Below are 14,071 nucleotides of genomic sequence, written 5' to 3' on the forward strand. Positions count from 1 at the left end.
TGAAAGTTAGTACCAGTAGACCAACCACACATTATTTGTTTTTCTCTGTACCAGTTCAAATATGCCTTGTGAAAAAGTTAAACCAGACTAAAAACATTGTTTTACATTGTTATTTAAATGGTTTTAAGCTGAAGCTGTAGCAATGGGAAATGTTCTAAAGTTAATTATCAAAGAAAATCTATAAGTACGGCAGTAGTTCCACCAGTCACAGTTGTGCAGTTTCATTCAGAGATAGATAATGACTTAACAAACCTTTACTTAATTGAAATCACCTTAAAGAAGAAATGTCCACAAGTTCTGATGGGAAAAAAAGTTTTATGACTCGGCTTATTGTGAGGGCCAATGCTTTAAGTCCTTTCATTGTGCTCTTAACAAGGCTGGATGACCTCTGAACATCTCTGATTGTAGTGAGAGCTACTGGATTGTCTGTCTCTTCTAATACCCGTCTTCTGTTCCTTCCCATCTTCCTGTTTCTCCCTCTCTCACACAATCCCTACTCCGTCTCGACCTGATGATGTCACTGGTTAATTGTGGTGCCGTGCTCAGGGCCTTGGAGGCCTCTCACTAAGAGACTGAAGACAGTTAGGAGAAAGTTGAGAGTCTCAGTCCTTTTTTCAAGAAAACACACAGAACACAAACATAAATCCGAACAGACACACACTTCCCCTCCATAACTGCAGCTGTCACCTTATATACACCTAATGAGGATGAACTCCCTTTTAGCCTGGCTGAGGAATCCCATTAATTGTGACTCCACTGACGGGCCTTTCCATTCCCTTCTCTTCTCCCCACATCAAAACTCTGGGGCTGGGGAAGGCGAGTGGGCTGACTCCCCTCCTCCCAGAACAAAGTAGCTACAGTAGCAGATGTTAAACTCCGTCGGAGGAACGGGGAGGTGGGTGGCTGTGTCTGGGAGCGGTAAATCTCAGGTTTCCTATTATATTAAATGCTTGTGCTGGATTTGTGTCAGTAAATCTATACTCAGTAACGTATCGTGTTAATGTGTGAATGGAGGTAGGTAGACTTGATGATCAGTGAACACCTCAGCGACTGATTCTCATGATGTGTTAATTCCTAGTTGTTTGGGAATAGGCAGTTTTCTCTATGGGCATTACATTAGCTGTCGCTTCTCTGTCATCTACTTCATCCTGTCTCCTCTGTAATCAAATGTGTACAAGTCCTTTCTTTGTTAGGTTTGAGTGAGAATGTACACTGGTGCGTGTAAATGGGATATAAATATTGTTAAGTTAATATCTTTAGTTAGTTTTTAAACCAATGTGAAGAAAGAGAGCAGAAAGGAAATGAACTACAATTAATTATAATATAGCATTTATGAGCTCATTGAAGATTGTGAAATCAACTGAACTGACTTGACTCTTCATAAAATATATAAAGATTATGTCTGTGATGAAGCTACTTCTATCGTAAATCTGCATTTGTACACAAGTTCTAGTATTATTGTAAAGAGGAGTGGATATTTTTTAATTTTTTAAATATAAGCCTTGACCAAACAGTCGTGTATTGTATTTTCCAGTGTCAAATACGTTTGCAGTTACCAAAAACAAACCAAAAGTCCAAATAAAATGCTGTTTTTGAAGAAACTAACTGAAATTGCTCACATGAGCAGTGGTGCAAGACATAAGCCTTATTTTATTTGTTTATTTTTTATTTAATTTTAAGCAAGTGAATCCCTCTGTTTAAAATCTGCTTCAAATAATGGGAAGGGATAGCTTTCAAGTGTGTATTAATCTTAACATCTCTAGTGCTCAGAAAGTTCACTTTACATTTTGTTGAGAAATCTCTATACTTGTTTACAATACTATTACCTTTGTTCAGTAAACTTTCCTTCCACACATTTTTCTGTTGCATTGATCACTTCTTCATATTGTGGGATCACGTCCTTCCACCACTTTTATTTTTTATTTTTCATGAAATGAAAAATAAACTTTCTGACTTCCCAGACTATGGCGTGGGCTGAGATCACAATAATAGAATTTGCACTTTAATTATGTCAAGCTTAGTTAAAATCTAAGTCCTCATAATTATGCCAGATCTGGCTCCTCTGTAACTGAGTTCAGTTCGAGTCTGTTCAACATTGAAGAAGACATTTTACCAGAGAGACAGAGTTGCCGTTCTTCGCCCAAAAGACCACATGAAAACTTGACCAATCCATTTAAAAAGATGCTCTAAAATTGTATATATTCTTTGTTCTATGTTTTCTGTGTCACATATTTCCTGCAATACAATATATTTCTGAGATAACAGATCCTAATTCAGAGCTGTGTACTTACCAGACTCACCGAGGACCAATTAAAAATTGACCAAGAGGATGAAACTTTAATAGGCCCTGCCTAATTTGAGTTAAACAGCATACTGAGGTGAATGTTTCCTCTTATTTGTCAAGAAATAAGTCTTATAATTGAAGAACTCAAACGTGGCACAGCATACTCAATACAGAACCCACTGTACTCATCCTAACTGCCCTTGACTTACTTGATTCACTTTCATTTTTATCAAGATTGGACTTGATAACCCAAGAAAGTAAGATAACCACACTTCTACACAAAAGTAAATGTAAATGTCCTGAAATGCACAGTGGCTCAGTATAGTAAAGCTGTATGTGACTGTGATACAGTTATCATCTCACCCCAAACATTTGCCGGAGGTCAGGGTCCCGGAAACGGAAAGGGATGTTGGAGACATGTAACCTCTTGGGCTGCTGCTTCTCTGACGAATCGCTGGGCTGCAGGTGGAGCTGCTGGGAGCCCTCCGTTTGTGCAACCTCCTCTGCCTGCTGCAGGGAAACACAGCATACATTAGCTTCCTATCGTGCAACCAAAATACAGCTACAGATCCTCTACAATATGACGACTGACAGAACAAAATGGTAAAATATTTAGAAAATTTGAAAAGTGTGTAAAAGATGAGGAAAGGAGGGAGTCCGAGAGAGAACTTTAAATGTTCTGGTCTTTTGTTATCACCCACATCTCCATGGCAATTATATGCACCCTTGTAGATTAAAGAAGCTGTTGAATAGGAATGACAAATTTCACCATGTCTACAATCAAGCGTAATGCAGAGTTTATAATGTCATAGTGTAGAGGCCATGGAGAGGGACAGAGTTGGAGCAAAGAACAGAGGAACGAAGTAAGAGATGCTCTGACGGAGCCCAGACAGAACACATAGATCAATGGTGTCACACTGTAAAAATTCCATACCTCATGGTCAATTCATTGTCAACATCGTCTGTAAATGTAGGAAATAATTAGTTCTTTATGTAGAGAAGTACAGCAGATTTGCTGGGTTCAGATTTGTGTATCTGACTTTCATGTGGGAAACTAGAATTTATGAACAGTTATTAACTGAAATACTTGGTTTTGTCCTAACTGGTTGCCAAATGTCAAGAATCCCCCCTATCTGTATCCATATACTGTATATAAATATAGACAACGTATATGGACAAAAAGTAAAAATAATAAGCGTCTAACAAGAAAAAAACTGAATAACTTGTCACATAAAGAAAAAAAAAAACTGTCAACTGTCAAAATACTAATTATATGCATTATTCGCAAACTGGCAAAACGGATGGCATTGCTTAAAAATTATTTTTATAAAGTCCCAATTTTGTCCTGAATGGAAAATAAAAGTTCTGGCTTAGGGTTGATATCAGAGATGAGGGGAAATATTGGCAAGAAACTAACAGTGTTGCTTTACTGACCATCCACTCTGACCTCTTCTCTACAGGTTAGCTCATGTTACTTCTACCTTTGTTCCCGAAAGACGGCGGTGGAAATACACACAATCAGAGGTCTCAATCTAATTAATATAGGCACAATAAAGAAAAGACCAGTGCTGGCATTTTAAGTGCCGTTTTAATTTTACAGCTTGTGATAAAACCGGACTGAGTGTCATGATCATTTCTGCTGCAGTCACGGTGTATGAAATAAACTTGTCACTGGGATTTGAATTGCAGGGCCACAGATTTTTAATACATTTTGAGATATACCTGGTTATGTGAGCTTTTGTTGAGACAGGCAGAAACAAAGATATCTCAGATGTCACGATATCCCAATTCCCTTAATTGTATCCTTTTTTTCTTTCCTTCAAATTTTAGTCCCGCCGACTTGAGAGACATGGAGGGGAAAAGAAGTGTCCTGTTTCTTTAAAACGTTTCTTTAAAACTATAATTATTACACTCATTGAACAATTTATCCATAACTAAGTGCACAGCAGCATGTTAAATGACTTCTGGCATTGGCTGCTCTGCTTGGCTCCAGTAGGAACTAGTAGGAAACAGACTTCTGTACAGTTTGAATTAAGTGACAGTCTAGCACCCAGCAATCTGCATCGATTGCACTCAGCTCTCAGTCCCAACTCTGCATTTCGCACAGTGTCCCATATGAAAGAGATGAAGGCTCACCACTTTCCCCATTCTCCTCCCTTAAATGCATGAACACAACTGAGACAGCAGAAGTGCTCTCGATTAACACACCATTCAGCCGCCCACTACATCGGGTGGTATCTAGGGCTGCCTTTAAAACACAGTTTACTGATACTGATTCATTAAATGGTTGGATCATTTTATTTTTTATGTATTCTTGGAATTAAAATGTTTGATGACAGAGAAAAAAAACACAAGACCATATGGAAAATGTGTCACCTACAGGTATTAGAGGTAATATTGTGGAAAGACAAGTCTAGTTTTATGAAACTGTCTTTCAAGATCATTTGAAAAATGTCTCTAGATGAATCAATATTTAATTGAATTGTAATCAAATCCATTTAGGAAATCAGTAAATATGCAGCTATAGAGAAAAAAAATGACAACAACAAATAAATCCTGTTTCTGGATCACCTCTCAGGTCCGTGGGGATCTAGTGACTATAGATGGTTTGGAATTTCTACAAATCAATCCACATGAAACAACGTTCCACTGTGTCTGATTAGAGTTTCCCCCTTACTCAGTGGTCAGATGGGCAGAGAAGAGAGATCAAGTAAGTGACCTCTGATGTACCACCCAATTAGGTGTGCTGTTGCCTTTGTGTCTTTGTTTTGCACTTGACCTGCTGAGGCAAATCTACTCATTGTAATGTCTGTAATGTGCTCCCTCTCTCCTCCTGGCCTCGTTGGCAGTAGCCACAGTCTGAGCTAACCCAGCCTGATGTCTTTGCCTTGTTTTCATTCTGTCTTTTTCTTCTGATTACTTAAGTGTGGCTTGGAGTAAGGCCAAAGTAAGTAATCTTTGTTTAGAATAAGGTTCATTTTTTCCAGCCAGTTTAGGTTTTTATATGACCCCGCCAATATGATGACTTGATTGTTCTGGTTTTTACTCTATTTAGAGTCATCTTTGTTTGAAAAACGAACAGCGAATTGTGTTGGCGAACATTCTCTGGGTCATCTGTCTGTTTCTGAATGTTTGTGATGGTCTGAATCATGGCGGTGTTTTGTCTGCACAAGAACAGGAGCAAGCGCACACTGATGCACACAATAAAAGAATAAAAAAGAAAAAGATGGAACAATGATGTCAGCTAAACCTGCTCGATCAATGAAAGAGAAGTGCTGAAGGTAGCAGCATTTGTACTGAGTGAGAGAAAGAGGGGAGAGAGAGAGAGAGAGAGAGAGAGGGTGAGAGAGGCACAGAGTGAGCTAGAGAGAGAGAGAATGGAAAACAGTAAGGGAGGGAAAGATCAGAGATGCATGCAGGCTAAGTGCTGATTGAAGAGAGAACAGTAAAAACGGAGAGACAGGCAAGTGAAGATAATGGCATTACATCACACAAACACACTCACACACGCACACACAGTACACACACAAAGCTGAATAAGCAAGGAGTGCTCTACTGAATAGGATGAACGAATAATCAGCTACCTTTATGCATGTGTGTGTGTGTGTGTGTGTGTGTGTGTGTGTGTGTGTGTGTGTTTAATAGCAAAGAGCACACATCAATCCTTAGCCAATGGCAGATACCAGGATCCTGTAACGATAAAGCACATTCACCCGGGCACTTAGTGCCTTCACTCCACAAACACACACACACCAACATACACACCGTCACACATGGAGTGTGCTCCGTTGCAATTATCTCGCAGGTCCTCCTGCACTTAGGCCTCTGTATTTTAAGGATCTGGACTGAACCTCAAGTGCCACAAAACACATGTACCGTTATCTACAGTACAACTTTAACATACAACCTCTTGTTCAATCCTGTTCCTCCTGTTCAAAATCCTATTATGTCACATTGGAAAATGTCACTTTGTCTGAAATGTGTATTTACTACCTGGATTACATCCTTTGAAAGGTTATTGCTGAATGGATTAACAAAGCCTTGCATCCCATGTATGGTCACAAGGTTACTGTGATTCAAGTCAGTCGCATTTTTTTTTTTTTTTTTTGTATTTAACTAAAACCTCTATCTCTTCCGGTACTTCTCTGAGCATGCAAACACAACATTAAATCATTAAAATAGCTACAATTACATTTTAATCATAAAAATGTGAAATAGTAATAAAAACACAACAACTAAAAATTCCATGAATACCCTTAAAAGCAAGTCTCTAACCAACCAACCAATCACCATGCCTCCCGAACCTTAACCTCAAGTCCTCTGACACAACAGTAAAACTCTTAACTCTATTAGTAATTATCAGTTGTTGTCAGGAAGTCACACTGCAAATAAATGTGTTTGACTATGAATGTTTTGCAGACACTCACATAGCTGTTTTACTGTGGTAAGAAACAGGACATAATTCTAGACGCATTATGTTTCCTCGAAATTTTTTGGTGAGGGTTGCCAAGGCAAAACAACTGCAAACAAAATTCATTTAAGTGGGTTGCTTTCACCAAATGTATGCTTTGACATAAAGTGGATGAGATGTTGAAATGATTTTATTACCTTCCAGGAAACCCCTTTTTACCATTTTCTTAATTTAATGCACATCATCATATAGAGAGGTTGTATATGCATGCATGTATTTAAAGAAAAAAGAACTACAAATAAAACAAACAATAAAAAAAAACTTCAGTTTAATTAATCAGATTTCTGAAAAGTTTATGACAAATTCACCATGACTTGCAAATGCAACATAATTTTAAGCATAATTTTAAGCTGCAATGGTCCAATATGTGTGTTAGCATGTGAAGTTGGCTGTTGTAGCACGGTATGGAACGGAACGGCTCTAAGGCCCTAAGCCTTCTACTGCCACAGTCAAAGAGCTGAAATCCTCTTTCTCTGCAGTCGGCGTACCTCCACCATCCATGGTGTGTGAGCAGCCAGGCAGGAAGAGGAAATAATTACACGAACATTATCATACAGAAGCAGCCTGAGCTTCTTCCTCTGTCACCAGGGAAACAGTACCGAGCTGTACAGTGTGAGTGTGTGTGTGTGTGTGTGCGTGCGTGTGCGTATGTGAATTCACGTGTGTGTTTGACGAGGGAAACCGAGAAAAAATTAATCTACAAAACCAAGGCGTGCTTCTAACATTCACACACACATACGCAGACGGCCCAAACTGCCCTAAACACGTCCACCTGATTACACACACAGTTAGATCTCCCACATGTGTTGTTACTGTGCTTTTGAGTAAACATCTGCAAATACTCACTTGGCTTTGCGTGTGTGTGTGTGTGTGTCTGTGCGCGCGCTCTCGCGCTCATCTACACTTGCTGAGCTCAGCAGTGTGTCGCCGGCCTACCTTCCCAGGCCTATAATGGAAGCTATCAGATGGGAGCACCGCCAGACGGGTAGATTACACACAGTTAGAATGATATAGAGTCTTCATTCATCAAGTATTACACCACGGAAACACGGAAACACACCTACATGTAAGCAACAGGAAGAAGACAGTTTATTTTATTTTATTTTTCTTACCACACTGATAGTTTTAAATGCGTATTTTTATAGAGGTACAAAAACACTTGACTCTTTGTGGTTTGCAATATGTGACAGGATGTCGTTGTCCTTTATCTTGCCTGATTGGTAAATTCCACTTTCTTTTAAAAGTGAAGTGTTCTGTCGCCATCAGTCAAACAATAATAGGCATCCACATATCAATTCTGTCTACATGAGAAATGCTTTGTATTAAGATTAAGAAAAGTAAGAACACGTGGCTTCTGGACTACGTTACTGTATACTGGGAACAAGAGAACCAGATCACGCATGCTATAAGCATGCAGTACTGTGATAGTGATGGATGCCCCAAAAAACACACACATATCAATTAAGTTGTTCCAGTTTTGTTAGACAGCTAAGATTCAGTACCCACACCAATTATAGTTTACAATGTATTTAACACCCCTATTGAAAAATGTTGAATGTTTAAAACAAATAAAAATGCACTGACAGCATTTTAATTTTTTTTTTTTTTTGACAATAAATGTAGTAAGCATCTTTTAGCCCACATTGAGTATTCCTTTATCCTGCAGTAACTATGTCTCTTGACAGTAACAGTTACAGCTTGTGACAAACTCTCCACAGTGACTGTAAAACACTCCCAGTAATGCTGACTGTACTGTGTCTTTTCCTCTCACTGGACTCCCCCACTCTGCCATCACTGTCTATACACTCCCATACCTTCCCAGCATGCTCTAGTCTTATTGGCCCTGACAGCTTGAAGGCTCCTCAACTAGAGACAAGTGGTGGTGCAGTCAACTATTGTGTGGACATCCTTAGTAGCGCCTATGCTGGCTGGCTGTGTGCATATGTGTTTGTAGCTCTGTGCTGAAATGCAGCTCGACTGCGACTCATTTGTCAGTGAGATCTGCCATGGTCTATCACTATATGTATCTACTGTAGGCACACTTTGCACATGCATTTGGACACTTGCTTGATCTCACAGGGTCAAAGACCAAAGAGACAAAGAAGCATTTTATGAAAATAAATAAATAAATAACTAAACAAAATGTTATGTCACAATTGAGAATCGGTTAAGTTGTAAGTTTTGTTTTACAAAACGAAATTCTAGAACAATGATTGACTCTCAACTAACTCTCCAAACCTTAAAACTTCCAAGGGAACATGGCGCAGTAGGGATCATTAGTTAAAATATATTATAAAATTGTGTTTTTATAAAAAGGTGTTTTATATGTTTTTACTGAGTTTCTCCTTTCTAATGAGCATATGAGTCTGGTAACAAACATAAAATAACATTTTACTCTACAGCGCTCAGATGATTTCTATGAAATCATCATAACACATCATCTTGTGTCCATCACAACATCCACCCCACCCAAAACAATGTGATTGTCCCAGCAGAGCCTTACCCTAGCATAATCATAGCATAATCGAGACCCAGACCAACATTTTGTCAGTTTTGCAAATGCTAGGTCATTGTAGTGATTGATGCTGGAGAGAATCTGGTCAGTGAATCCTTGTTCCGAATTATACCAGCATGATGGCAGATACAGGGAGAGGCATGGATGATATGGGGCCAAAGGTGAACCATGGTTGCATTATGGTACAAGTTTGTCAGAAATGAACGTAGTCACATAGTGCTAGTGAAAAGGCTGCAGCATGCCCATCTTATGCCCACCTTAGCAGAGATCCCAATGATTTCAAACATCCCATAGACTCACCGTTACTGTGTTGACTGTGAGGGCCGAGGTGCTGCTGTCATTTCCCGGCTGCTCGCTTTGTGTGTGCGTTGGCGTGTACAGCGTCAGGGTGTGATCTCCCACCGTGCTTGGTCCCGTGTAGTCGGCCGGTGGGTGGGTGTGGGGTGTGGCGTATTCAGCTGGAATCCCATTCTGTGGTGGAGGCGGGTACTGGGCTGGTGGGAAAGGTTGCGCCATGGCTTCAGGGGGAGCTGGGGCCTCTTGGTTACCCTGTAGCAACAACGGGAAGGAAACATTAATTGCATACGAAAACAAAAGAAACCTCTTCACATCAGTATCGCCCAAATGAATAAATTAATAACCCAGAGGTTGAACTTGAAATACTTGATTCAGGAGTCCTGACAATTTTAAGCAGTTGTTGGAAAGATTTGTATGTCAAGTTTTGCACAGTATGACACCTTTTGAAACACTTTTGCCAACTTTTCTAAATGTTCAGACAACACTTAGAAAACAACCAACATTCATGCGTATGCTTATTCTGGCAGATCAACCGAAATCAACAGAAATGTTTACACTTAAGAATGAAATGTTTCAATATGACCAACTGGGGTCTTTATAAGATTAGGTGTACCACATAATTTCAGTGTCCTACATCTGATTCCAGGGGACCCTCATTGCATGTCATACACTCCTCAACTGCCATTCCATCATTTCCTGCCTCCAGGAAGTGCAGACTATGAATAAATTAATACAAATCTGCTACTTTAAAATTACAAACAAGCCAGGTTTTAAAATTTTGGACAGTGCCGTTTATTGGACTTCGGAGACAGACTAGGGGAGTGACAAGACCAGCAAGAGGAAGCTGATCACGAACTCCATACACTTCCAACAGGTTAGAAAAGTGGCCTTATTTGGCCTTGAAATATAGTAAAAGGGGAAAAAACATGGAGATAACACACAAGTGGAAATATATGTCACATTGCGCTGTGTATAGTTTATAAATGACATGTTCAGAATGTTTGATGATGGTAAAAAGTAACTCACCAAAAATTTGTTATATTAAAAAGATGTACACAAACTAAAGGAATAACAAACACCTCCTGTATGCCAAAAAAAGTGATACAAATTACATCCCTTACAGATGAGAAAGATCAATTAACTGATACTGTCTTGATGACAAGCTAAAAGCAGACAGTTTCCTTTCTCTTCGCTACTTTTCTCCTTTTACTCCTCCCTTGCCTCGCTGTTGCGGTGATTTCTTTTCTCTTTCCCACTGAGGTGAATATCATGCTCTTTCACCCCTGTCCAAGTTCCCCCTCTAATTTACATGCCTGTCAGATAATCATTTCCTCCATCCGATGATGATGAATTCATCTGACATATTAGTACCCTGCTTTTCTTCTGCACCGCTCCGAAACCTGATGGAAAATGGCTTAAAAATTTAAAAATCAATCACTGCAACTTTTTGAGGTGGAACAAGCCTCTGACCTTAGCTGTTTCCAAAGGTTTCTCTGATCAATAGAGGTATTGAAGTTGGCTATTCTTATGCATGGAGATTGATGATGTTGAGCATAACAAAGCAGTTTGCCAATGGCTCACTGACTGTAGCCACGTTGTTCCTGGCAGAGAATCATAGGCAACTCCCCGGGCAGAGAACCGTTATGCTCAATTTGGGGTTTACTTAGGCTCACTTCACATGCAGATGAAGAAAAAAGAGCGAATTTTGACTTGTTAGATTTGTAACACAAGTGATGCCTTTTAAAACTGAAAGGAACACTCACTCTACAAATATACAGAACAAACTACATTTTTTATTATGTTCAGCGTCAGTGTCTGTGTGTAGTTATTATCTATTAAATGCTCTTCATCCTTGGATTATGCTGTATACTAATATAAATATTTTTTGCTTCAGATGGCGGGTTGAATGCTATGGCGTCTTTGCATTAGGGGTCGGTGTGACACAAACCCACCAGAGGGCGCTGCTGTGCAGGGGAGGATTGTAAGCTTTTATAAGTTTTCCTGTGTCATAATGTTTTTTTGTAGTGTAGTTGTGTGTGAATAGTTCGTCATTTGGGCACACCCAAGATGGCCCTATCCTGCAGTGTTGTGAACTAGTGAACTGCTGCACGTGAATGCTTGTGTACAGCGCACATTTCAGTTGGGTCTGTGGAGCTGAGATGGCTGTTTGGCTGTGGTATATAGTGTGTGGGGACTTTGTATATTGATTGCTGTGTATTGGGTGTGTGCCATTCATGCCATGAGCCGTGCATTGTGTTTTTATTGTTGTTATGTTATTTCATGTCATTGTTGAGTATCTGTGAGATCTTGAACACTGCCGTTTAGTGGTGCTATTGATATGATAATATCATATATGGTCAGACTGGCAGAGTGGTATGGTGGTTAGGGCTGATGCCTCCTAGTGAGAAGGTCTGAGTTCAAGTCTGGAGTTTACATGTTGGGTTTTCAATGGGTGCTCAGGCATCTGTGCTGTTGTGAGAGTATTGATTATGGTATTTCTGGATTGCATTGTACAATTTTCCTGCATGTCCCTACCAGAATTTCCAAACCAAAATCGCCACTGGTTGACTGAATGTATAGAGTGACTGTGACCGTGGTTATTTTGTTAGGAAACTTGATGTTTGTCAAGCCTGATATCAACAGTATCAAATGAATGAAGTCCTAAGACTATACACAACAACATAGTCAGTTTGAACACCCCTGAATGTTGTCTTTGCACTCACTCTGGTTAAGAGTAGCTAAAGCCATATCCAACTGAAGGTTTCCAACCCAAAAGTTGTTCAAAAAACATAACATAACACATAAAGCCACACAAAATATTAGATCAGTATTTAGCCTAGTGCTTTAACCATCCTGATTGCTTATACTAGTGTAGCGTATCATAAAGTAATGAAATTAAAGCATAGAAATCAAACAGCAACAAACCCTACCACTAAGCCATTTAATGATGCCATGTAGTCCACTGACATTTATGGCCCTCTTACATATCCAAAAGGCGCCACAAGCACTGCATCTTCAGTGCACTTAGGCACTGATGCCCACATGCTGTCATGGGAAGAATAAATCTATTTTGGTTTTGTTTCAAATCAGCAATTTAACGTAATTAGAAAAACTGCCAAAATGATGCCAAACCAGTCCAAATTTTGTTCATCTGCCAAACTCTATTTGTACCCACAAAATAAAATTCAACTGCCCAATTGGGCGTGAAACCGCTCAATCTGCCAACACTGCAGTCATAAATCTTGACTGAATGGAGAACTAACTCTTAAAACTGATGGAAATGGACATTACATCTGTAGCAACTGTCATTGAGTTAAATCACATTTTTAGGGAAGCAGATGAACTTCTCTTTCTGAGTTGAAAAAACTTCAAATAATCTACGGCTTTTTTAAATTGCATTATGCACATTACAACATATGTACCAGAGTCTTTTAGTTTTCACCCTTAAATTTAGTAAAAATCATTTATTTGAGCTTCACCTTCACCGAAGCTCTTTGTTGAAACAACTTTAATCTACATTCTTCTACATGTTTTGTCTCTTTTAAAATAGAGCAAGCTCCAGGTTTCCTACATATTGGCCTAGATTTCAGTTATTTTTAATCTATCCCTGGTCTATGCGAGGTGGAGCAGTGGCCTGGGGCGACTCTCGCTTCACTAAAACAAGGAGCTTCATCGATAGGCCACCCTGCCTTGAAGCATCGATAAAGATTTGAGCTGATATACCACCCCACCTAGTCAATACCCACACTGAAGCCACACACACATACACAAACACACACACCACCAGTAAACCATGAACAAAGACAGTTAAGTTAAATAACAGCAGCAGAGTGTGTGAAGTGAGAGCTGCAGGGTGAATGCTTCACCTGGAAGTTTTCTTTTTAATATTCCTAAATCATGCTATGAGGGCCATGTGTGATCAATCTTCTTACCTACACACAAGCAGGGAGTAGCATTTCCATCACTTGAGAGGACATTACTTTGATGTATATTTGTTTCCTGGACACTTATGTCAACTATTACTCGCCTAACCCTAAACCCAACCCTACTCTAACCGCAAAATAAGTCATTATACAGAAATGTGATCAATTACATTTAAAGTGACTGGCTTTTTGTCTTGTAGGTGGTGGCATCTCCATAACACACATCCTCCCACACACGAACACGTCGTGTTCACACACTGCGCCGAAGTTAGTTTTGCTCAGCTGGAGTTAAACGCAGAAAAGATGGAGAAGGAACAGAGGCTGTGGGAGAAAGTCAGAGCGAACCAGAGGCAGAGGAAGAGAGTGAGAGAGAGAAAGAGCGTTAGAGTCAGTGAACTTCCATCATCCATCAAAGTGACTGAGGCGCTGACACACTGAGACATCCCCAGATCCTTGTCAACAAATTGCGCTGGTAAATGATTTCTCCTATCAGTTAAATCATACTATCCATCCCTCTCTCCCACCATCCTTCCATCTATCTCTCAGCATCACCCACCTGTCTTTCTCTCTCCCTTCCTCTA

General features: G+C 39.7%; 1 protein-coding gene across 6 annotated transcripts in view; it reads right to left on the minus strand.

The window, feature by feature from the left end:
* The window catches only part of rbfox3a (RNA binding fox-1 homolog 3a), a 440,273-nt gene that overhangs the window by 42,885 nt on the left and 383,317 nt on the right, over nucleotides 1-14,071 (minus strand). For all 6 annotated transcript variants that reach the window (XM_047608701.1, XM_047608700.1, XM_047608702.1 and 3 more), the window contains 2 exons: nucleotides 9,571-9,819; nucleotides 2,648-2,794 (listed from right to left, as the gene is read on the minus strand). In XM_047608701.1, coding sequence (XP_047464657.1) covers nucleotides 2,648-2,794; nucleotides 9,571-9,819 — 396 coding nt within the window. The remainder of the gene's footprint in view (nucleotides 1-2,647; nucleotides 2,795-9,570; nucleotides 9,820-14,071) is intronic.

This window comes from Mugil cephalus, chromosome 16 (assembly GCF_022458985.1).
Source record: "Mugil cephalus isolate CIBA_MC_2020 chromosome 16, CIBA_Mcephalus_1.1, whole genome shotgun sequence".
NCBI lineage: Eukaryota > Metazoa > Chordata > Actinopteri > Mugiliformes > Mugilidae > Mugil > Mugil cephalus.